The following is a 23,425-nucleotide window of genomic DNA, read 5'->3' as shown; positions in this document are numbered from 1 at the left end:
AGACAAATGCGATGTTACTTGGTTATCTTAAGGTTGCTAAAATAATGTTTGTATCGTTGTTATACCGCTAACGTCGGTTTTAGGAAAGAACCGGTTACACTTAGCACTATCCAGCAAAATCTTCACGTTGCCACCGCAGTGTGATGGTTAGAACACCGGACTTGCAACCGAGAGAACGCCTGTTCGATTCCATCTCCCGGAGGAGGCAGTTGAAACAGTGTGGCAAGATTATTAAACACCGAAGTCGCTTTCGGCAGATCGCGAGTGCGGCGGGGTTAAAGTGTGGGCACCCCCCCCCCCCCACCTTCCCCACCAGAGACGCCGGGTCGGCATCATGGAAGAGTGGGGCAAGCATCGTCTCGGGTAGGAGGTCCCCTTCCTGCCAGCAGCGGCGTGATTGGAGCGAGCTACATTTTGCAGGGCTGCGCCTTGACCTTTCTATTGGAGAGAGAGAAGGGGAAAATGTACGACGCGGTGACTTATGCTGCCGTGCTTCCACATACCACGCGCTGCCTTGTCTTGATATCAACAAAGCGTGACGTGCTGTTAGCGAGCACCTATAAAGGCCAGCACGGCACACGACGGGGTGGGTGGCCAGTGCCACGCCAGACCTCCATTGTCTCCCGAATGGCGATGTTTACTACACATCGCAACAGATACTCATGAGGCCGAGTCGACTTAGGGGAAGCCCAGGAGCGGTTCAGATAATCGTCACTGGTGTTGGTCGTGAGCAGGAATCGAACTCGGGTCGCCGAGTTCGTAGCGCAATGCGTTAACCACTGCGCCACCGCTCCACTCACGTCATCCATACAAATATCCACCGTATAGCCTTCACAGTTTGTTGGGGCAAGTGCTGTTAGCGAGCACACGCCGTGACACATGTCCAATTCCGAATCTCTTTCCCGTTACTACTGCCGATGTAGTTATTTTTATTATCGCGCATTGTATTTCAAAACCTCTGAAAAAAACCACACACACAAAGTCCATATATGCAATGAACTTTATTATTAATAATAATATCTTCCTATGAAACAGATAATTAACCACATGATAATAATAATAAGCATAAATGACGTGAACTCTTCACCGCGATGACGCCTTGGCCAGCGTTCCACGTGGGAGAGAGAGACGACAGCGCCTACATCAGCATCAGCGCGACGCGAACGTGTTCCTGGCTGCTATTCGCAACCTCCGTCCGGCAAACCGAGTTAGTCGTGGGTTTTTTGTTGTTGTTGCGTTTAATTTATGCATTTTTGTGTTCGTTTTTTTAATATATATTTTTTTATATATAAATACACACGAGTAGATTTACACACCCTGTATAGCTCCGTTTGGTGTACACAACTCATATTTGTGGGGGTTTTTTTGTACAAACCGTCAACATTAACGCTGTCGCAAGATATATAATTATGTACACGGCGAAAACGAAATACACTTATTATGAAAGAGTCAACGTTTTAAGAACAAGTGGATGTTGTGTGAAACGACCATCCCCCCCACCCCCACCCCAACGTTCCGCCTGTAAAATACAACGGACCTTTTATTAATAATAACACTTATTAATAATTGTGTAACTCTATGTATAGAGAATATAAACGACACTTGATAAGAGCTTATTTTAAAATCACATCGCCGGATAAAGCCATGGAAAAAATAACGCGACTTCCGGAAAGAGAAACCCATGTCAAAATTAAGCGTCGTTGTGTGTATTTAAAATGCCTCGCGCGCGCACACAAAGACAAAGATCCCCCGTGTAGCCTCAACAGACTGTAGGGGCAAGTGCTGTTAGCGAGCACCTATGAAGGCCGGCACAGCACGCGAGGGGGTGAGTGGCGAACACCACGCACGGCCGCCTTTGTCTCCCTAGTGACGATGTTTACACATCGCACCAGGTACTAATTTGAGGCTGAGCCGACCTAGGGGAGGCCCGGTACCGGTTCAGATAATCGTCACTGGTGTTGGTGGCCGTGAGCGGGAATCGAACCTGGGTCGCCAGGTTCGTAGCGCAGCACGCTAACCGCTACACTACCGCGCGCACACACACACAGACGCACATGCAAACGTGAACACGTACACAAAGACACAGATACCCCCCCTCCCTTGCCCTGCCCCCCCCCCGCCCACCACCCTTTAGCGTTAAGACTGTTCCAGAGGAAAGTGCCGCTTTGCGAGCACCTATTAAGGCGCGCGCATGATGCGCGGCGCGGTCAGACAGCCACGCGTGACCGCCCTTGCGCGTCTTGCCTTGCCGACGGTTTAAACAATGAACCTCGGCCAAGTACTCCAAACTCGGTTACGGCCGAGTCGACCCTCGGGGAGGCCAAAACACATAAGTTAGTTTAAAAAAACGAAGTGCCACTTACTTGATGGCTATCCTATGACCGGGACGTTGAATAACACAGGTCGCCGACGATATGGTGGTAACCCACTGCGCCAACCACTACGCCACCAACTCCACGCAAACATGCCCCTCCCCCCACTACAGCTTTTGACGTGCTGCCGAGGCAAGTGCTGTTATAGCGAGCACACGATGGGGTGTATCCCCAGTGACGATGTTTACACCGCACCAGGTACTCATTGAGGACAAGTCGACCTAGGGAAAGCCCAGAACCTGGGCCTTCCCTCGGTCTGTCGTTGACCGTGAGCGGGAATCGAACTCGGTTCGCCAGGTTCGTTGCAAAGCTCGCTAACCGCTACCCCACCGCTTCCCATACGGTCATACACGTGCGCGCACACACACACACAACATACACACCCACACACATATAAACAAAGCTTCCGTAAGCTCTGCGTTGAAATGAGGCAAAACGTTTCCGCTATGGATTGTAATGCAGCCAATAAAATAAAAACGTACCCTGTGTTTTCCTTATAGATTACAACAACAAAAATCTGTGCATTAAAGTGATGCGGCGTTTTAAATACGCGGCGACACGGACACCGCAGTCGCCTGCAATTGACTACAGCAACGGCAGCAGTTGCTGTGGTCCCCGTAAGAGAGAGAGCGAGCGAGCGAGATCACCTGAAGCTCGCTCACGATCGATGGCCCTGACGTCCCCCCCCACCGATTGGTCCAAACGAATAGAACACACACGATGGATGGCAAAGACAGCGATCATACCCCACCGTGGCGGAGGCGGTGATGACGACGACGACGCCGATACTAAAACACAATCCGAGTGAAGCTGCGACTCTTCGAAAAAGGAAGGCGTAACTTCAAAACGTACGACCAATGTGACACGCTCGTTTTCTTGGGGCTCGCGGCCAGGATGCGTGTGTGTGTGTTACACGTGTGTATGTGTGTTACACGTGTGTGCGTGTGTCACGTGTGTGTGTCACACGTGTGTGTGTCACGCGCGTGTGCGTCGAAGTGCATGCAACTTCGCGAGTGATTTGTTTGTAAACAAAGTCGTGAAAAGATTAAGTCATTGAATCTTTTCTTTTTCAAAGAGCGCCGATTCAGCGATGTGATGACGTCAATTCATACCGGTCAACCCCAAATCAGTGCCGACCTTATTACAGGCCGATTCAGAACTTATTGGTCACCCCGTGCACTGAGAAATCTCAACATTTATCCTACAAAGTCCCATCACAAGGGAGAAAACACAAACAAAATAGACAAAACATGTTTTTTTGCCCGTATTGAAACGGCTGTACGCCGTACGGACCTGAAAACTCAATTTCCCTGTACACGAATACGGGGTATATAAGCCGTGTGGGTTGACACGGTATGTCAATGGAACGTCAGCTACTTCAATAATACCAACTTAGATTTTGTACAGAGGCGCTCTTAAAACAATGCATCCCAGAGCACCACACAGGTGAAAGAGGGAGACAGGCGAGGAGTCACCGGACAGAGAATGAGTAAAGAGATATGCTGGAGAAAGAAGAAAGGAGAGGACCTGATTAAACAGGTGGGGGGGGGGGGGGTCTTAATTCTACTTTAACGAAGCCTCAACATTCATGTTGCTTTACCCTGTACACAAAACCTCGGCGTATTTGTACGTACGATTGTGTGTGTGTGCGTAAGTGTGTCTATGTATTTTGTACATGGTTTCAGAAAACACGAGCCAGATATGTACGTGAGTTGCATCTCCCTTTCATATGAAGCAGCAGCAGCAGCGATGAATACTCATGATGATGATGATGGAGGAGGAGGCGGCTACCACAGCACACCAACTCGTTACTCTACTTCAGCTTGCCGCTATCCCGCCGCACAGCTACAGTCCCTCTGCTCTACACAACAACAACATCAACATCACCAACCAACCAACCACCAGCAGCAGCAGCAGCCATCACGGCCACGGCTCGCTCGCCTCGTCCTCCTCACAAGGGCCTGCTCAAGCCATCGGCCGCGCGGGCCTGGTGGCCACCGCCTTTGCAAGCGGCGGCGGTTGAGGCCGCGCCACCGGCGGGACCGCTCTGACCCGACGCGGCGTGGGCCGCCACGGAGCCCGGCGCCACCGTCACCGCCATTCCGCTACCGCACGGAGTGTCGGGGCCTCCTCCGCCACCCGAGGACGAGGAGCCTCCGCCGGCGGTGGCGATGGCCGTGGCGGCGGTGGCCGTGGCCGAGCGGATCTTGGTGTTGGGCAACTTGTGGTCCTTCTTCCACTTCATGCGCCGGTTCTGGAACCAGATCTTGATCTGGCGCTCGCTCAGGCACAGCGAGTGGGCGATCTCGATGCGGCGCCGGCGGGTGAGGTAGCGGTTGAAGTGGAACTCCTTCTCCAGCTCGAGCACCTGCTGGCGGGTGTAGGCGGTGCGCGAGCGCTTGCTTTCCGCGCCGGTGTAGTTGGGGTTGACTGGGGCGGGTGGAGGGGTGGGGGAGACAGCGGCAGGAGCACACCACGCAACAGGCAATCATCGCCAGGTGAGATGAGCCTCGCACGTCCAAAGCGGCAGCGCTCGTGATAAAATCGGGAGTGTGCGCGCGCGTGGCTGGCCATCGTACAAAGACGGTCGCCGCGTCGTGCGCTTTCGGACGCGCTTCTGCGGCCGTCTGGAACGCTCTTCCGATATTTGGAAGCCACTGGAGCTATGCACTTTGAAATCATCCAGATTGAAAACTCATTTCTTTAAAACAGTTTGTGTTTAGTATGTTTTCCCTTCCCCCGCACCTCCGATTACCACGGTTGACTAGGTACGGTGCGAAAGAAGTTCTACATACATACGTATGGGTAAACAGTATATACAGGGTGTTTCAAAAGGATGGACCCGATTTGAATGTGTAGCAGTTAGCACGCTTCGTTCCGAACCCGACTTCGATTCTCGCTTACAGTGAACTATTTCCGGGCCCCCCTAGGTCGACTCAGCCTCAAATGAGTATACCTTGTGCGGCGAAGTAAACATCGCCACGAGGGAGACAATGGCGGCCGGGCGTGGTGCTGGCCACCAACTCCTCGCGTGCAGTGCCGGCCTTCAGGAGGTGCTACTCGCCAACAGCACTTGCCCCAAAAGGTCTGTTAAGGCTATACGGGGGATCTTTGTCTTTGATACGAACGTCAATACCGGTCTCTTGGAGGTCGCAACAACGATGACGATGCCGAGGACTCGTATGCATCCGGTATAGCCTCGACGCGTTTGGAATATTTGCTCAACTTGATCAAGGAGTGCTTGGTGCGTGAATTGTTTACTTCTCTCGACAGTGGCCACGATTGTCATCCGGTTATTAATTTGGACGAAAACGCCGCAAATGTCGGCGTCACCAACATCCACCGTGTGTCCGATGTAGCAGAGAGGCCAGATGTCCGTCTCGATACAAGGGCCGAAAGACCATCGGGCCTGACGGAATCACGCCTTTAATTACTCCTGGTGAAGTATGGTCAAAACAACCCCCTCCCCGCTATACGACATGGCATGCGTGGGGGAGGCCTTCATCCAGTAGTGGATTCAGAAAACGTCGTCGAGCGTGCATGAGAAGATAGCGAAACGCTTACTTTGTACGTCTCGGGCTACTGCGTGTTCCTCCAAAATTAGCTCACAAATTAAAGAACGGGTTTCCCTTCGCGCCTTGAAACGTTGTTTAGGAAAACTATTTGCGAGAGACAGACCACACTGGGTACCCGGGTAAACACACACACACACGCGCGCCAACACAAAGACACGTACACACGCACGGACCCACGCGTCAAGTGCAAAGACAAAGAGCCCCCGTATAGCCTTAACAGACAAAAGGAGCAAGTGCTGTTATAGCGAGCGCCTATGAAGGCCGAAACAGCACACGAGGGGGTGGGTGGCCAGCACCACGCCCGACCACCTTTGTCTCCCCAGTGGCGATGTTTACACACCGCACCAGGTACTCGTGAGGCCGAGTCAACCTAGGGGAGGCTCAGGACCGGTTCAGACAATCGTCACCGATGCTGGACGCGAGCAGGAATCGATCTCGGGGCGCCGAGTTTCGTAGCGCGCCGCGCTAACCATTGCACCACCGCTCCCCACGTACACAAAAGACACGCACGTACACAGACAACGTGGGCACGCACACGCAATGCAATACACGCGGACGCAGAGTACAAGTGGACAAACGCACACAGCATCTACATGCACAGAAAGAGAGTGAGTGAGAGAGAGACATGCACGCGTACACAAGTACTACACACGCAGTGGCGTGTGTAGTACTTGTGTACAGGCGGTGCAACTGCCACGGGACAGAGAGGCCCAGACGCCAGGCGACAAAGAGGGCGCGGACGGGGTGGGGGGGGGGGGTGACATTGGACAAGGGACCCCGCTTGGATCCCTCGTACCACAGGCCTCTTGTCAAGCACGGCTACTGAACACTCACACACGAGCAGAACGATAGATGCACACAAACACACATACACCACACATGCGCATACATCAAAAACAACCACAGACTTCCGGGGCAAGTTCTTCTTCGTGAGCACCTACGAAGGCCGGCGTGGTAAGCCACCACCGCCCGGTCGCATTTGTCTCACCTCGCGTCGATGTTATTTACACATCGTACCAGGTACTCATTTGAGGCCGAGTCGACCTAGGGGAGGCCTAGGACCCGTTCAGATCATCGTCGCTAATGTCGGTCGTGAGCGGCAATCGTACTCGCACTTAAGCACGTACACACACGAGACACACGAAGATACACACACGACTACACACACAAACGCACCATCATTACACTAACGAGCAGAGCGTGATCACAGTTCTCCCATCGTAACTACAGCGCGTTCACATGGCGCAGCTTTACAAATCGGTGGCACGCTGCCGAGCAAAGGCGAAGGATGCCCCGTGTAGCCTTTTAAACGGACTGTGTGGGGAAGTGCTGTTAACGAGCACCTATGAAGGTCGGCACGGCACACGAGGGGGTGGGGTGGCCAGCACCACGCCGCCTTTGTCTTCCCAGTGGCGATGTTTACAGACCGCGCCAAGTACACATTTGCGGCCGAGTCGACCTAGGAGAGGCCGAGGACCGGTTCAAAGAATCGTCACTGGGGGCGGCGGCCGTGAGCGGGAATGGAACTCGGGTCGCCGCGTTTGTAGCGCAGCGCACTGACCGCTACGCTACCGCTCCCCACGAGACGCTGCAAACCACCCTCTCTACCCCCCCCCTCCTCCTCCTCCGACTTCCCATCCCCCACCGCACTATGCCACAGCAACCTCATGATGTGAACAGACAAACAAGTAAACTCGAGCAAGCACACACGGGGGGCGGGCAGCAGTGAAACTCCGCGAGATGTCACCAGCTCGGAACTCGGGCCCTGTGTCCCTGTGGTGGTTGGGTGTGTGGGTGTATATTGGTGGGTGTATTAGTGGGTGTATATTGATGTGTGGGTGGGTTTGTATTGGTGTGTGCGTGTATATATTGGTGGGTGGGTGTATATATTGGTGGGTGGGTGTGTGGGCGAGTGTATATGGGTGGATGAGTGTATATTGGTGTGGGTGTATATTGGTGGGTGGGTGAGTGTATATTGGTGGGTGGGTGAGTGTATATTGGTAGGTGGGTGTATATTGGTGTGTGTGTGGGTGAGTGTATATTGGTGGGTGAGTGTATATTGGTGTGTGGGTGTATGAGTGTATATTGGTGTGTGGGTGTATGAGTGTATATTGGTGTGTGGATGTATATTGGTGTGTGGGTGTATGAGTGTATATTGGTGTGTGGGTGTATGGGTGTATATTGGTGTGTGTGTGGGTGAGTGTATATTGGTGTGTGGGTGTGTATTGGTGGGTGGGTGTATATTGGTGTGTGTGTGGGTGAGTGTATATTGGTGGGTGGGTGCGTATTGGTGTGTGTGGGTGAGTGTATATTGGTGTGTGGATGTGTGGGTGACGGAGATGCAGTCCATTCGAACTGAACCGGTTCTTCGCGCGAGAAACACAGACGACTTCTTATTCCAACACAAATCACGAGCAGGAGGAGAGACCTGCAGGAGGAGAGACCGGCGGGCAAAGCCCCCAAACGAGGCCGGGACCACGCAGGCGAATGTAAAAAGCGTTTCTGCAAGATGCCCCCGTGGGTCGCATTGTTACAAAAGCATTGTTGAGAGTTACATCTCGCTGCTTAAAGAAGTGTTTTAAAAATGCGTTTTAAAAAATCACGTTGAAGATGTCGTGTGTTTGCACGCACAGAGAGACGCGTGGTGTGCCGAGGCTGTTGTGCACGCTATGCCGAGCCGCTAAATGGCTGTGAATATTGCAGAGGGAGCGCGGGCTGTCTGTGTGTGTGTTGCGAGTGTTGTGTGCGAGTGTGTTGTGTGTGTAATTATTGTGTATGCGTGTTGTATTGGTGTGTGTACGAGTGCTGTGTGTGTTGTGAGTTAGTGGTGTGCGTGTTGCTTGTGTAAGTATTGGTGTGTGTATGGGAGCTATGAGTGTTGTACATGTGAGTATTGTATATATGAGTGGTGTGTGTGTGTACGAGTGCTGTGTGTGTTGTGAGTGAGTGGTGTGCGTGTTGTTTGTGTAAGTATTGGTGTGTGTATGGGAGATGTGTGTGTTGTGAATGAGTGTTGTACATACGAGTCTTGTGTATATGAGTGGTGTGTGTACGAGTGCTGTGTGTGTTGTGAGTGAGTGGTGTGCGTCTTCCCCATGCGTACAGTGAACCGCGGAATGTCTTATCACCATTATCGTTACCATCTCCATCGCATTAATTCTCACTTCACGACGCACGCTGCAGCCACAGTCTAAAAGCGATACATTTATTGTTTACGCATAAGTCACCCAAGGGTTGCGGGGAAGATTTTGAGTGTATATCTTTGTTTGTGTATGTTTTTTTAAACATCTGTTATTACTACGAGTGGAAATATTTCAACCGAGTCGATGGAATATCCATCGCGCGCACGACGAGCACCGAGCTAACGCGGCCGCCGATGCTGCGATGAAAACGCGGGACGAGCCGAGTATCTCACGAATGTCACAGCCACTAAACTACCACCCCCCCTCCCCACCGCCCCGTCTTCATCGGTATCTACAACACTCGCCACGCCGCTCGTAACGCAACGCTATAATTAAACAGAACGTGGCGGACAGGGCGCGCTCGCACAACACACGCGCGCACGGACTGTGATTTGAGTCGAGCATTGCGTTAATGCGCATTTAAACGCGCTATGGAAATGGCTGCATTTGTTTCTGGTCAAAGAAAAAAAAACATCCAGCGATATGCGCGCGCGCGCCTGTGTGTGCGTGTGTTTTTTATTGCGTTAATGCTTTTTTTTACGAGAAGCGGTAAAAATAAAATAAAAACTTAAGCGCGCACGTCAAGTCGTTACGCGCACCGAGCTGACGTGTGTTTAGCTGTGGCTGTTAAACAGCACGACGGCACACAGACTCCAGCCACCGTGGCCGGCCACCGTGCGTGCGCGTTGCGCCGCCACTGCTGCCACTGGCCGCTATTGTTTGGGGAAAGCGCGCGTGGCCGAGAAGAGCATCTTTTACACAAAACACGAAGTGCCCTCCTCGTCAGCACACTTGCACCACCACCACGCGTCCAGGGCATCCCCAGTTCAGAGAGAGAGAGAGAAAAAAAAAATGCGAGCCTCGCTCAGGCCCATAAACCACCAGCCGCAATAAATATTATGAAAGGGGCCGCCGCGTCGTCCTTTAAGGCGACATAAATCTCGGTAATGTGCAATTCACGCCAGCGCTCCCCGAGACCAGCGAGTCTACGGGGACCCACTGGCACACCCAGAGAGAGAGAGGGAGCGAGCAAACGAGCGAGCGCGGGGGTCGGGACGCAGCCACGCGATAGAAACACACAAAAATAAAACACGCCGGCTCGGAACAAAAGCAGCGTGTGTGGTCCTACTTACGAGTGTTCACGTGCACCTTCTTCATCCACGGGTAGACTACAGGCTGCTGCTGCTGCTGCTTACTGCACGCCAGCCCGTTAGACGCAGCAGCGCCCATCTGCTGGGTGCACGCAGGCGCCGATTCCCCGCACGGATCGTGATGCAGGGCACCGCGCATCAAGTGTCCCTGCTGCTGCGGCTGTCTTCTTGGGCCCGGGGTCACGGCCTGCGGTGCCGCAGCGGCGGCGACCACCCCGCCACCGCCGCCGCCCAGCTGCAGCGCAGGTTGCGCTGTGCCCAGACCCTCCGGCTCGGGCTCGCCGCAGTGGTAGGGCTGCTCGGGGTAGTCCGCGTGCTGCGGCGGGTACACGGGCTCCGTTGGCTGCCGGTAGCCCGGGTCTCTCGGCTGCCCGTAGTACTCGGGGCTCGGCTCCGGGATGTAGTCTCCCTGCGAGTACTCCTCGCACGGCGGGAACTTGGGGTCGACGTAGTTGGAGTTGATCAAATATGAACTCATGGCCATTAATTTCTTTGCTGGGGTGTTTCGGAGATGCTATATTTTCTGCCGTTGTCGTTTTGCTGTCGCGGGAAGCCCACCTCCAAAAGCGATCGTTGTATATTTTAGCGTCGGCGCATGTGACGCGCTCAGCCAATGGGAGCGCGCGCTCGAAAGCCCGGATAAGGAAACGTGCCGAGATGAATGCAGCAAGCAGCTCCCGGCCACTTGATTCCTTCACTCGGGACTTCGCGTTTTTTGACGTCTCCCCCCCCCCCCAATGATGATGATGATGGTGGTGGTGGCGGGGGCGATAGCAACAATGATGATGATAATAATAACAGCAGCAGCACCGATGACTCGCATTGAATGCTAAACAACTCGTCGATGGAAGTGTGTTGGTGACGACTATGATGATGCTGGTGGTAATGATGGTTGGTGGTGGTGATGATGATTGTAGCGATGCACGAGTGAACAATTACGAATGGGGAATAATAAGAAGTTCGTGCATGTCACGCCGGTGCGTTGCATCATCGCCATCAGTGCTCGTGCAGTGCGGTTTGAATGAGGCGCGTTAATTGTTAATCGCCGCACGAGTGATGTACTTGCATTTTTTTTCAATAGACCTGACTAATAGCCTAATCGGGCGATAATTAAATCACAACGAAGACGTTTAAATTTGCGTTGTTTTTTTTCTTCCACTTAAAGCCGATTTACAATCCTCGCACATCCACGTGATCATTCTACTCCACGTTGCGTGGCCTCGCGCTGTGTGTTAGTTTGTGTTGTTGTCGAGTCAAACAGAATAGATTTTCAACGTGTCCGTCGGCGAAGTGGCCTTTGATGGCGGATTATGGGTTCAAGTATGCACAAATATTTGCGAAGCCTCTGCTTGGATGCACTTGGCGAAAATAAAAAAAAACCCCACACACAAAACCTCACCAAACAATATCGCGAAATTAAACCCACAATGCACCATGAAACGAACAACAACAAAAACCCGTCAACAGTGTCAGCAGCTGCAGCCAGGGCAGTAATGGAGGGACCGTGGTGGTGACCTTGGTGAGACTCGTGTTGGATTGTGTTGGAGAGGGCACAAGGCTTTCGTGTTGGATTGTGTTGGAGAGGGCACAAGGCTTTCGTGTTGGATTGTGTTGGAGAGGGCACAAGGCTTTCGTGTTGGATTGTGTTGGAGAGGGCACAAGGCTTTCGTGTTGGATTGTGTTGGAGAGGGCACAAGGCTTTCGTGTTGGATTGTGTTGGAGAGGGCACAAGGCTTTCGTGTTGGATTGTGTTGGAGAGGGCACAAGGCTTTCGTGTTGGATTGTGTTGGAGAGGGCACAGGGCTTTCGTGTTGGATTGTGTTGGAGAGGGCACAAGCCTTTCGTGTTGGATTGTGTTGGAGAGGGCACAGGGCTTTCGTGTTGGATTGTGTTGGAGAGGGCACAAGGCTTTCGTGTTGGATTGTGTTGGAGAGGGCACAGGGCTTTCGTGTTGGATTGTGTTGGAGAGGGCACAGGGCTTTCGTGTTGGATTGTGTTGGAGAGGGCACAGGGCTTTCGTGTTGGATTGTGTTGGAGAGGGCACAGGGCTTTCGTGTTGGATTGTGTTGGAGAGGGCACAAGGCTTTCGTGTTGGATTGTGTTGGAGAGGGCACAAGGCTTTCGTGTTGGATTGTGTTGGAGAGGGCACAAGGCTTTCGTGTTGGATTGTGTTGGAGAGGGCACAAGGCTTTCGTGTTGGTTTGTGTTGGAGAGGGCACAAGGCTTTCGTGTTGGATTGTGTTGGAGAGGGCACAGGGCTTTCGTGTTGGATTGTGTTGGAGAGGGCACAAGGCTTTCGTGTTGGATTGTGTTGGAGAGGGCACAGGGCTTTCGTGTTGGATTGTGTTGGAGAGGGCACAGGGCTTTCGTGTTGGATTGTGTTGGAGAGGGCACAAGGCTTTCGTGTTGGATTGTGTTGGAGAGGGCACAGGGCTTTCGTGTTGGATTGTGTTGGAGAGGGCACAAGGCTTTCGTGTTGGATTGTGTTGGAGAGGGCAGAAGGCTTTCGTGTTGGATTGTGTTGGAGAGGGCAGAAGGCTTTCGTTACAAATGAGCGGGGGCCCCGGCGCACAAAACCAGCCAACCAATGCCGTTCCTTTTGTTCCGTTTGCAGCAATGACTGTGGACTTGATACACAGCAGGAAGCAACAGTGGCAGCAGCAGCTGTAGCTGCTGTAGGAGCAGCAACAGCAGCAGTAGTGAGCAGCAGCAGCAGGAACAGCAGAAGCTGGAACAGCAGCAGCAGGAGCAGCAGCAGTAGGAGCAGCAGCAACATCAGCAGTAGGAGCAGCAGCAGGAACAGCAGCAGCAAGAACAGCAGTATGAGCAGCAACAGCAGCAGTAGGAGCAGCAGCAAGAAGAGCAGGAACAGCAGCAGTAGGGACAGCAGCAGCAGGAACAGCAGCAGCAGGAACAGCAGCAGCAGGAACAGCAGCAGCAGGAACAGCAGCAGCAGGAACAGCAGCAGCAGGAACAGCAGCAGCAGGAACAGCAGCAGCAGGAACAGCAGCCGCCCGCCCGTCACCTCGTGAGCGCACAGCAAAGGGGGAGCGCCGTCGAGGCTCAAGGGCGGAGCAATTAAATGGAATTCGGAGCTCCCGAGTGAGATAATTATTCAGGGCAGACCCGCGAGAGAAGTCAGCGGGAACAATGACATGCGACCACCTCTCCCACAACAGAGTCTGAGATTCTGGCACACACGCGCAGTGCTACACACACACACGTGTGTACCTGTGTGAAGTGTGTCACTCATTGGCACGTGACAAAACCTTGCCAATTGACTGTGCCGTCGGGTGGTGGCGGGTTTAACGACACATTTTTCCGCGATCTCACCCAAAAAACCCTTTCATGATGAAGTGTGTATTGACTACTATTCGGGAAAATGTTTAAATCTATCTTACGTTAGCTTCCCCCCCCCCCCACGGGTCGATTATTTTTAAAATATATATTAGTACGATTCACGTATTAGTCGATTTTATTCGCAAGCTTGGCTCGGTATGTGATCGTATCGCTCGCTCTCTCTCTCTTGATGAACAACACATCGAGCCAACCACCGCACGCCCAGTGTCTGCGTGGCACGCGTTCTACATTTCTCCCAGAGATACTCATTGCCGCGGTAAATTGTCGTTGTTGTTGTTTGTAAGCCACATCTGTCTGTTTAATTGGACAAGGCACGCACGGACAGGCGCATGCGGCGCCTATTTAAGCGCCAGCGCATTCCGGGACACGCGTGGATCTCACCACGTCCGGGCACATTCACAAGGTCCACCGCACAGCAGACGGCGCGTTGCCGGTGCTCTTTCACGGCACGCACGCGAGAGGCCAGAGGACGGCTGTGCCCATCGCCACTGCCCCCCCGATGACCACCAGCGGCTGACCAACCGCTCGCTGCTTCTAAACATCCAGTCGATGGACAGACCTCCCCCCCCCCGACTACATTTATCTGGGGGTTCATAACCTCCCAACCCCCATCTCCACGAGCGCCTTCCTTCCCCTCCATTTTCTCTTCCGAGCTCCATCCCTCACCACCCCCCCCCCCACTCTGCCATCCATCTCCGCCTCCCCCCCCTCTCCACAACGGGTTCCTAAAATCGCTTCCTTTGCAATCCTCGTGACGGTGCCCCGACACACACACACATATATATATATAAACTCGCCCAAACACCCGCAGCATCACTGCACTGATAGCGTTACTGGTTCGGGTTCACTACGCATGTGTACGGCTGCAGGATACGACTATTGTTTTCTTTGTATTGTTTCACCATTGTTGTTGTTGTTGTTTACTGTGTATGAGTGTCGTGTTTATGGGACTGCTCGGGCAAGGGCGGCGAAGGCTGTGATTGGCAGCAACATCGCGCGAAACAACCCGAAGCCCGAAGTTCGATTCCCGGCCACGGCTAACATCAGTGGCGAGTGAGATCTGAACCGGTCCGGGGCCAGCCCCTTTCACCAACTCGCACTGACCAGCGTGGTGAAGTATGGTCTAACAACCCAACACGATCGTAAGGCTTGGGGGGAGGCAGTGGGTTGGTACATGGCTATATTTTTGTATGACTCATTTTATATGATATATTTACATGTTTTGGAAGGTATATTGTACACATATATGGAAACCAAGACTGCCATTTATCGCTGTTGGGCCCTTTACGCATTATGTATGAAGGATCAACACACAAAAGCAAGTTATACCATTCATCAAAGGTAGACTGTTGGGGCGAGTGCTGTTAGCGAACACCTAGAAAGGCCGCCACAGCGCGCGAGGGTGATTATATGGCCTCGGGGCAAATATTGTGAATGTAAGCGTTTCAGGCTGAGTTTACATCATTGAGGTTCGGATGGGGTTCATCCTATACGCAGTGGCATTGGTGTTGCAGGTTCGGGAATCGAACCGTGCGGTCGACTGCATGCGAATACAAAGCTCGTCCCCCCCACCTCCTCCCATACAGTCGCATACATAGACTGTTGGGCCACGCGTTGTTTGCGAGCACCTATTAATGTCGGCAGGGCACACGGCCAGCTTCACGTAGTCCGAGCGCCGTTGTCCACCCAGTGATGATGTTAACGCGCGGTCACCACAGGTGCTCGTTTAAGGCGGAATCGACCTAGGGGAGACCCAGAGTCGATTCAGATACACCACTCGACACCGGTGTTCATAGTGCTGTGGACTGAGTAATGCGCCAACGATCGCGGACTCACAGGCCCAAGCATATACGTAGTAGATACACACAGGCGGACATACACGCGCTCAAACAGAGGCACGAATTCACGCACACACAGACGTACACAGACAGAAGCACACACACACACACACGAATACACACACACACGGATACACACACACGCGCTCAAACAGAAACACGAACTCACGCACACACAGACGCACACAGACAGAAGCACACACACACGAATACACACACGGATACACACATACACACACGGATACACACACACGCGCTCAGACATACAGAGACACGAACAAACACATACGCACACACACACACAGACAGAAGCACACACACACACACACGAATACACACACGCGCGCTCAGACATACAGAGACACTAACACACGCGCTCAGACATACACAGATGCTCACGCACTCACGGACAAAGGCAAATATTCCCCTCCCCACCTATAGCCTGAACAGACTGTTGGGGCAAGTGCTGTTAGCGAGGCCATTTGAAGGCTGGCAAGGCACAGTTAGGGGTGGGTGGCCAGAACCACGCTCGGCTGCCTTTGTCTCCCTAGTGGCGATGTTTACACACCGCACCAAGTACTTTGAGACTGAGTCGACCTAGGCGAGGCCCAAGTCCGATTCAGAACATCGTCACTGGTCTTGGTCGTGAGCGGGAATCGAACTCGGGTCGCCGGGTCCGTAGCACGGCGCGCTAACCGCCGCCCCACCGCTCCCCCCCCCACACACACGCGAACGCACAGGCACACACACACACGCACCATCCCTCAATCAGTCGCTCCTTCCCTGCAGCCTCGGTAAACAAAACCGGCACGAAAATGGGACGAACGTTGCACTTTAACCGCGAGAGACCCTCACCTGCGGGCTCGTTCCCAACGCGCCCCGCACGAGAACGAAACGCGGCCCCACGCGGCTTCGCACGGGGGAGCGGGGGGGGGGTCCCCGAACTCCCTGCGTCGTGCCAGCCGGGACAGTCCGGATCGCTGTTCCGGATGTCCGTTCGAGCACCGAGTCCGCGGTGCTTCCGTTCCCGCCGTCTTGTTTGTTTTGTCCACGCAACTTGGGAGACGTGAATCGCGTTCACGGGATTACGGGGATATTAGAGGGTAGACTACGACTCCAGTGGTAGTACCTTACGCCGACAATGCCTGCCGAAAGCCAGCCTCGCATCCTGACGGAAAACATCGAGTGAAAGCCTGGATGTGCGAGGGTAAATAACATGTGTATAATTCATTATTTGGTTCATATAATAATTGCGCAACCTCTATTCCCTCTCTCCACATGAAAATAATAGAATACGTTTCAGTCCATCGGCCTATTGGCCATCCACACTCACAGCATTAGTCTCTATCCAGCGCCGTGTGTCGCAGCGAAGCTAACCAACTCTGCACCGGTTCCGAAGGTTTGGGTCTCATCAGCAGTGTCAGGCTTCCTTAGACGAACTCTGCTGATTCATCCGATGTTATTGGCAAGAGCGCTCCTCTTTAAACTGCTGGGTCCTATGAGCTAGAAAAAAAATCGTCTGAAAAACGCAATTATGCTCAGCTGTCGAATATCCTATATGCAAATACACTGAATGAAATTAATGTTTTTTAAGGATATGCCCTGTGCAAGACTGCAGCAGTGCATGCACATGGCTTAATTTCCCATTCGAGATTTTCCGGGAACGCTGTTACAATCTGGTTCGGAGAGTAGGGATGGATTGTCCGGCGTAAGGCACTAGAACTAGAGCACAATGGACGCCGATCCATATGACATTCTATATTATGAAGATGGATGTAGTGTAGTCTCAGGAGCAGTGTTTTGGAACGCTCGGGCTGAAATGACGCAGGGAGTAGTCCCACGTCTCCCAGTTGAGTGGCGTGTGGGTCAAGTGCTTTGCCAGGTTTCACAAGACGAGGAGTTGGAGAGAAATCGTGGAAATCTTTCGGCTGCCACGAAGCCCTCCACGTGTGTCACCCGTTGAGAGATTCAGATTCTCGGATTATGTTATTATAGTTTTTAGGATCTTACCTGTATAACAATGAAGTGAAGATGAAATGTATTTTCTTTATTATCATCATAATTATTATTTGTACGTCCGCTTCGGAGAGAGACTAATCGTTTGTGCAATTCATAACTTAGTTACCCATCGAGATGTTTGCTTGCGTGTTTGAAGCAAGTGGTTGTTGTTGTTGTTGTATGGGTGATATGTAGCATTGTCACACATTCATGATCAATAACGTGCCAGCTAGAATGGATTAGGAGCAGCACTCGTGTGCTGGCACTGAACGTGTTATAATAACACGAGTACAGTAGAAACAATCCAGTAGTGCATTTACAAAGCTACACACCGCCCTGTCGCATTGCTATATCTTAATGCATAACATCTAACGCAAGTTTTTATTTCTTCTACATATAGATTTACACGCACGCGGATATATGTGCGCACACGCGGCCCTATACATATTTGGGATATATCGATGTTTCGATGTAGACGTGTGTATTTAAAACTCAATTTTAAAACTAAATCAGCACCAAACCACAGCGGTAGTATCGCGTCGAGAAGACCCGCGATTGGCCATCGATCGTGATGAGTGAACGAGGAGATGGAGACGATGCCACGGGGAGAGCTGGGGCACGTTGATAATAATAATGATGATGATGAAAACCCGGAAAACCAAGAAGCCACGCGTGAATCCACGCGTAACTTTCTTGAAGCGTTTGTTTTGTACAGATATGGTGTACACACAGCATTTATCTATATACATCGATTTCGCGCGCGTGTACTTATACGCAACACAAGCAGATCGTTATAACGATCTAGATATACAAAGTTAGATAAATCCCCATCAAAAGACCTGCATCTCGCCATCTTTAAGATGTTGGGAACTAAAATGAAATGCGAGTGGTGCGTATAGGAGTGGACATCCCTGCAAATGACCTCCCTGCCAACGTCTCGCAACCCGCGTCCCTGAATCTTAACTTCTCCCCTCTCTCACCCCCTCCGCTGGGCCACACGCGGCCCCCGGCAGCTAAAGAAGAGAGAGCGTCCTTTAGTGTCCTCCATGGCCTCACCACCCCCCCCCCACCACCACCACCCCACTAGCCCTCTCTTTCCTCCGATAATTAATATTGATGGCAGACGGGATGACCCCCCGCTCACCCCGTGTCCTAGCGCGGTCACACGCGGCGCGCCCACCCCCTGCCACTGTCCCTGCCCCTGGCTCGCCCAACACCCTCGGCCCGATAAGGCCGCTTCTGTTGCCCCTCCGGCCCCTATAAACACCGCAGCCATGGCTTTGCTCGGGGTCACGAAGGAGACGCCGGGCATGCCAGGAAGAGGGGTGCGCGCGCGCGCCGCGACGGGTACGGAACGGAGGAGAAACGGCGAGTGGTTGTTTTGTTTAAGGCGGAGATTGTTTTGGAGGAGTTTGTTGTTGTTATTTATATATATATAGAGAGAGCTGGTTTAATGACACTCGTCCGGCAGTGGGACCCACATCGCTGGCGGAATTGGTCGGCGATGGAGAAGAAAAGGCACCCCACCCCCCGCCCGTCCGTCCGCCGCTACCACCCCCTCCTCCCCGCAAGCACTCCCCGGCCGAGGCAACGTGTAGCAGCGGTGATTCTTAGCGACAAAGAACAATCGCGAGTGAGTTGTCCATTAAAGAATTGTTCAAGGTGCCGCGATCGAACGAAGCGCGCGGATTCCTCGTTGGCGCGACAGGCGCCGCGAGGGGACGGTCGGCGGAGAGGTCAAGACGACGTGACGTCAGAGGCAGGTAAAAGCCCCCCACCCCCCCCACCCCGAGAGGTCAGTGCGCATTAAATGCCCTCTTTAATTGAAAATGACCAACACGGGAGCCCGTGCCGCCGTTACACCAAGGGTCGTCGCCCCGTACGAGCATCGGCGGGCATTTTGGTCGGCGTTGTGGTTCAAAGCGAGCCCGATGGGGGGGGGGGGGGGGGGCGAAACGCCGAATGTCGGAACCGGTTCTGAGTCGTTATCCTTTGTTTCTTGTATTGAAACAATGCTGCCGATTAGTTGCACTCACGGAAGGAGGCCACGTGAACGACGAGTTGCGATAAAAAATCGAATGTTTAGTAGGTGTGGAGAGAAATGTGGGGATAATGTGGCGTTTGTTTATTTATTTGGCTGTGAACATTGTCCACAAAGACGCGTGGTGATGATGATGATGATTTTGTGGTATGCGTTAATTATACTTGACACCGATGTAGAATCAAAGAGGTTGCACCCACTAACTCACCAACTCACCCACTCACTAACTCACTCACTAACGCACTCACTCACCCACTCACTCACCAACTCACCCACTCACTAACTCACTCACTAACGCACTCACCCACTCACTCACCAACTCACTCACTAACTCACTCACTCACTAACTCACTCACTCACTACCTCACTCACTAACGCACCTACTCAATCACTCACTCACTAACTCACTAACGCACTCACACACCCACTCACTCACTAACTCACCAACTCACCTACTCACTAACTCACTCACTAACGCAAACACTCACTCACTAACTCACTAACCCACTCACTCACTCGAGTCGTTGTTTGCAACAGACCACACACTGCTATTTGTCTTTCCATAATGGGGTCCTCGCGTTAATGGGTTGGTTATATACACACACACCTAATTATATATATATACACACACACATACGCCTAATTATAAATACAATCTTTTCTATATAGAGAGAGATCGAGTCACAGCTATGCATGAGCAATGTGCGACGTCTTTATTATTTAGTGCACCGCCTTGCTCGCAACGTTTCATGCTATGCGACGTTTAACGCTAAAACTATGAAACCACCACAGCGGTATCATGTTTAACGTGAGCGTGCCATGTGGACTTATACAACGTTAGGCAAGCAGCTTGACACGATGCCGAATTTCGATGACACGTTTTTTAAATAAATCCAAACACTGAAGCCGCACTGCGCAAACCCTCTAAACCGTTTGTCTCACGTACGATGGTTGAGCATACATTGGTTGTTTGCAGTTATACAAATAAGTGCAAACAAAAATTTCACACGTTCTATCATCGTCATCATCGGCCTCGGTCACATCCACCGCTGGATGAAGGTCTCCACCCTCAGACAAGCTGGTGCCATCTCTCGCGACGCTGCGTGTGGTTGGTGTGTAGAACTTCTTTCGCACCGGACGTGGCCAGCCGTACGAATCGCAAGGTGCGTGCAGGGATGATGTAACGAGCCGCCGATGCAGAGCGCACCCTGCGCCTCTCTCTGTACACACACCGGATGATTTCGCCCCACGTTATTATTATATATTATTGCAAACACCCCCCCACCCACCGAACTTTTCACTTCAAGGCTACACACACGCATATAGGTTTAGTACCATATAGCCAACGCGTTAGACGGCGAGTAATTACGGCGCGACGGATAACGTGTGCAGCTTTGTGCGAATAATTCTGCGTGCGCGCACGGCATGCGATGTCATCCGTGCGTACGTGCGGTGAGAGACATCGTTTACACGGCCGCCTCGATCTTAGATTTCTCGCAAGGCCTTAGCCAACTCACGGAACCGCACAAAGGACAAAGATTCCCCCGTGTAGCCGTGAACAGACTGTTGGGGCAAGTGCTGTTAGCGGCCACCTATGAAGGCCGGCACGGCACACGAGGGGGTTGGTGGCCAGCACCACGCCCGGCCGCCCCTGTCTCCTTAGTGGCGATGTTTACACACCGCACCAGGTACTCATTTGAGGCTGAGTCGACGTAGGGAAGGCCCCGGACTGCTTCAAATAATCGTCTACTGGCGTCGGCCGTAAGCTGGAATCGAACTCTGGTTCGCCGGGTTCGTAGCGCAGCGCGTTAACCGCTACACTACCGCTCCCCACTCACGGAACCGCACTCACACACACACGGCACGACGTGAGACGCTACAGCAGCGATGCACGCGGCTTTAGTCACACACTCACTCACTCTCAGCGCAAGCATTCGGGAATAACATCGTGGCCCAGCTCGTCGTTTGGGGGAAATAACCCTTCTTCCCCTAACAGAGAGGTCATGAAGAAGAGCCATTGCCCGAAACGTCGCCTGTGATATCACGTTTTGTTTTAGAAGCCCGTGGTATTGATGAATATATTGACGTGGTTGTTGTTGTTGTTGTTGTTTGTGCACCACTGCACGCGCGGTACGGTATCACCAGACAGCCCCATCTTTACTCAAATCACTCTGCTCGTTACAACGCCTCAGGTCTTCCCTCGCTATCTCCCTGCAGCAAGAGCTTGTGTTACCAAGGAGCTCGTACTTGGGCCACACAACTAAACAACGCAATTAAAATAACGTCGTTGTTATTATTCATATCATTCAAAAATGTTACATTTCACCGCATGCTCGCGACAGATTGCAGGCGGTGTAGGGTGGCCATTATCCAGCAGTGGATCGACCATGGCTGACGATGACGATTGCGATCTCGGCTCACAACAATCTATTGATCTAATTCAATAATAATCGTAAAAACCCGCTTGCCGTAAAGCAACCTCGCTCTTGGTGTGGTGGTGGTGGTGGTAGTGATTGTAATTACTCACCTATGACATTGTGACCCTCCGTGAATGTATGGATATGCGTTTCGCGATGCTCTGCGTGCATACAAACGGGTCCATTCATCGACGCTTTGAAGCAATAAAAGCTTGAATGCTCACCGCACGCGCGTATGATAACGAGTACATATATGTGAGACGAGCAGTGTAAACATACATGTATAGTAATGGAACTCGCAGACAATTTCTGCGGTGATTTAATTTCGTGCGTCATCGCCGCAACTGAGAAAACTGCAATGGTTGCGAACACGAAACATATGATGGTTAATTTTTAGTTTTGTTATTTTTTTAAATAAATATTTATTTTAAGACTGCAGCCTAAGTATGCGCTCGTATATACCAACCCAAACTGAACACAGTTCAACAACAGTAAACAAAAATGTATAACAAAATTATACGTGATATTAAGAAGGGACGTCGCCGATTATATTTATTATATATTTAATTTATTTTAACGGCACAGTGTTGTTAGTGACCTCGGCGTTATGTTGAATGTAAAGGTCACGCCACTTTTACACGTTTTGTGGCAGATGTCACGACGTTAATAAAGTGCCATCGAATACATGAGGATGAAAATGTAGACAATAGAATGTTTTCCATAACGTCGGTGTATTTGTTAAAGAACGAAACAGGAGGATTTCTCCACATATCTGGCTGTCGCCTGATGATGCTGGTTGCAATTACTGGCGAAACGTCGTATTCAAATTGTCAATGTTGTGGGTTTACTCTGTTTATGTGACAAACATTACTAATTGGCCGTGTCCAGTCGTTGCGGGTGTGACGGCACATTTAAATTTACGCGATCTAGCATAAAAAACCTCTATTACGGATAATATTGGTCGTGAAAGCCTGCTCCGTGTTGAAGTAAATTCATGTTTATCGGCGTATAGTTTATTTTATTTCAGGAAAATTCTCTGTAACGTGTGAAAGTTTTTTGTCGTTTTACCAAAGTGATGAATCGACCCTCGAGGCCCAGAATCGGGTTCAACTTCGATGAATTGATCGGAAATTCTGCGGTTACAGGATTGTGATTCTTGTCATCGTTTAATGTTTGAACCTAAGTTCATGCTATAATGCTGATATTATTATATTTAAATAATACATAATATTATTATATTCGTTTGGTCGTTTCTCAGTCCGCTTGTCCTGGTGAGGGTCACGGCGGCAGCTTGTTGAGTCGGGCGGTCCAGACCTCCCTTTCCCTATTATATTATAAATTAGATCATCTTCCAATACTATTACATAAATATCAACAATACAATATAATAATATCAGACGAATCGTGAACCCACTGCTGGATGAACGCCTCGCTGCGTCCTGTGGCAGTCATGGGACTGTTTGTTGGTGGGAGATATTAACGGCATCATTT

At 51.6% G+C, this 23,425-nt stretch overlaps 1 protein-coding gene and 1 long non-coding RNA gene across 2 annotated transcripts in view; one reads left to right on the top strand and one right to left on the bottom strand.

Moving 5' to 3' along the window:
• Window positions 1-986: 986 nt before the first annotated feature.
• Window positions 987-11,894, bottom strand: LOC133344822 (homeobox protein Hox-A4-like). Its single transcript, XM_061555040.1, has 2 exons — window positions 10,263-11,894; window positions 987-4,802 (listed from the first exon to the last, which is right to left on the bottom strand). The coding sequence occupies exons 1-2, from the start codon at window positions 10,762-10,764 to the stop codon at window positions 4,324-4,326; spliced, it is 981 nt and encodes a 326-aa protein (XP_061411024.1). The 5' UTR covers window positions 10,765-11,894; the 3' UTR covers window positions 987-4,323.
• Window positions 11,895-18,700: 6,806 nt separating this feature from the next.
• Window positions 18,701-23,425, top strand: part of LOC133344827 (uncharacterized) — a 34,947-nt gene continuing 30,222 nt past the window's right edge. The window contains exon 1 of the long non-coding RNA XR_009755378.1: window positions 18,701-19,239. This is a non-coding gene — a long non-coding RNA (uncharacterized LOC133344827). The remainder of the gene's footprint in view (window positions 19,240-23,425) is intronic.

Source organism: Lethenteron reissneri, chromosome 20 (assembly GCF_015708825.2).
Source record: "Lethenteron reissneri isolate LAM-NWPU_2019-01 chromosome 20, ASM1570882v1, whole genome shotgun sequence".
Taxonomy (NCBI): Eukaryota; Metazoa; Chordata; class Hyperoartia; order Petromyzontiformes; family Petromyzontidae; genus Lethenteron; species Lethenteron reissneri.
This window is presented reverse-complemented; position numbering and strand designations above follow the sequence as displayed.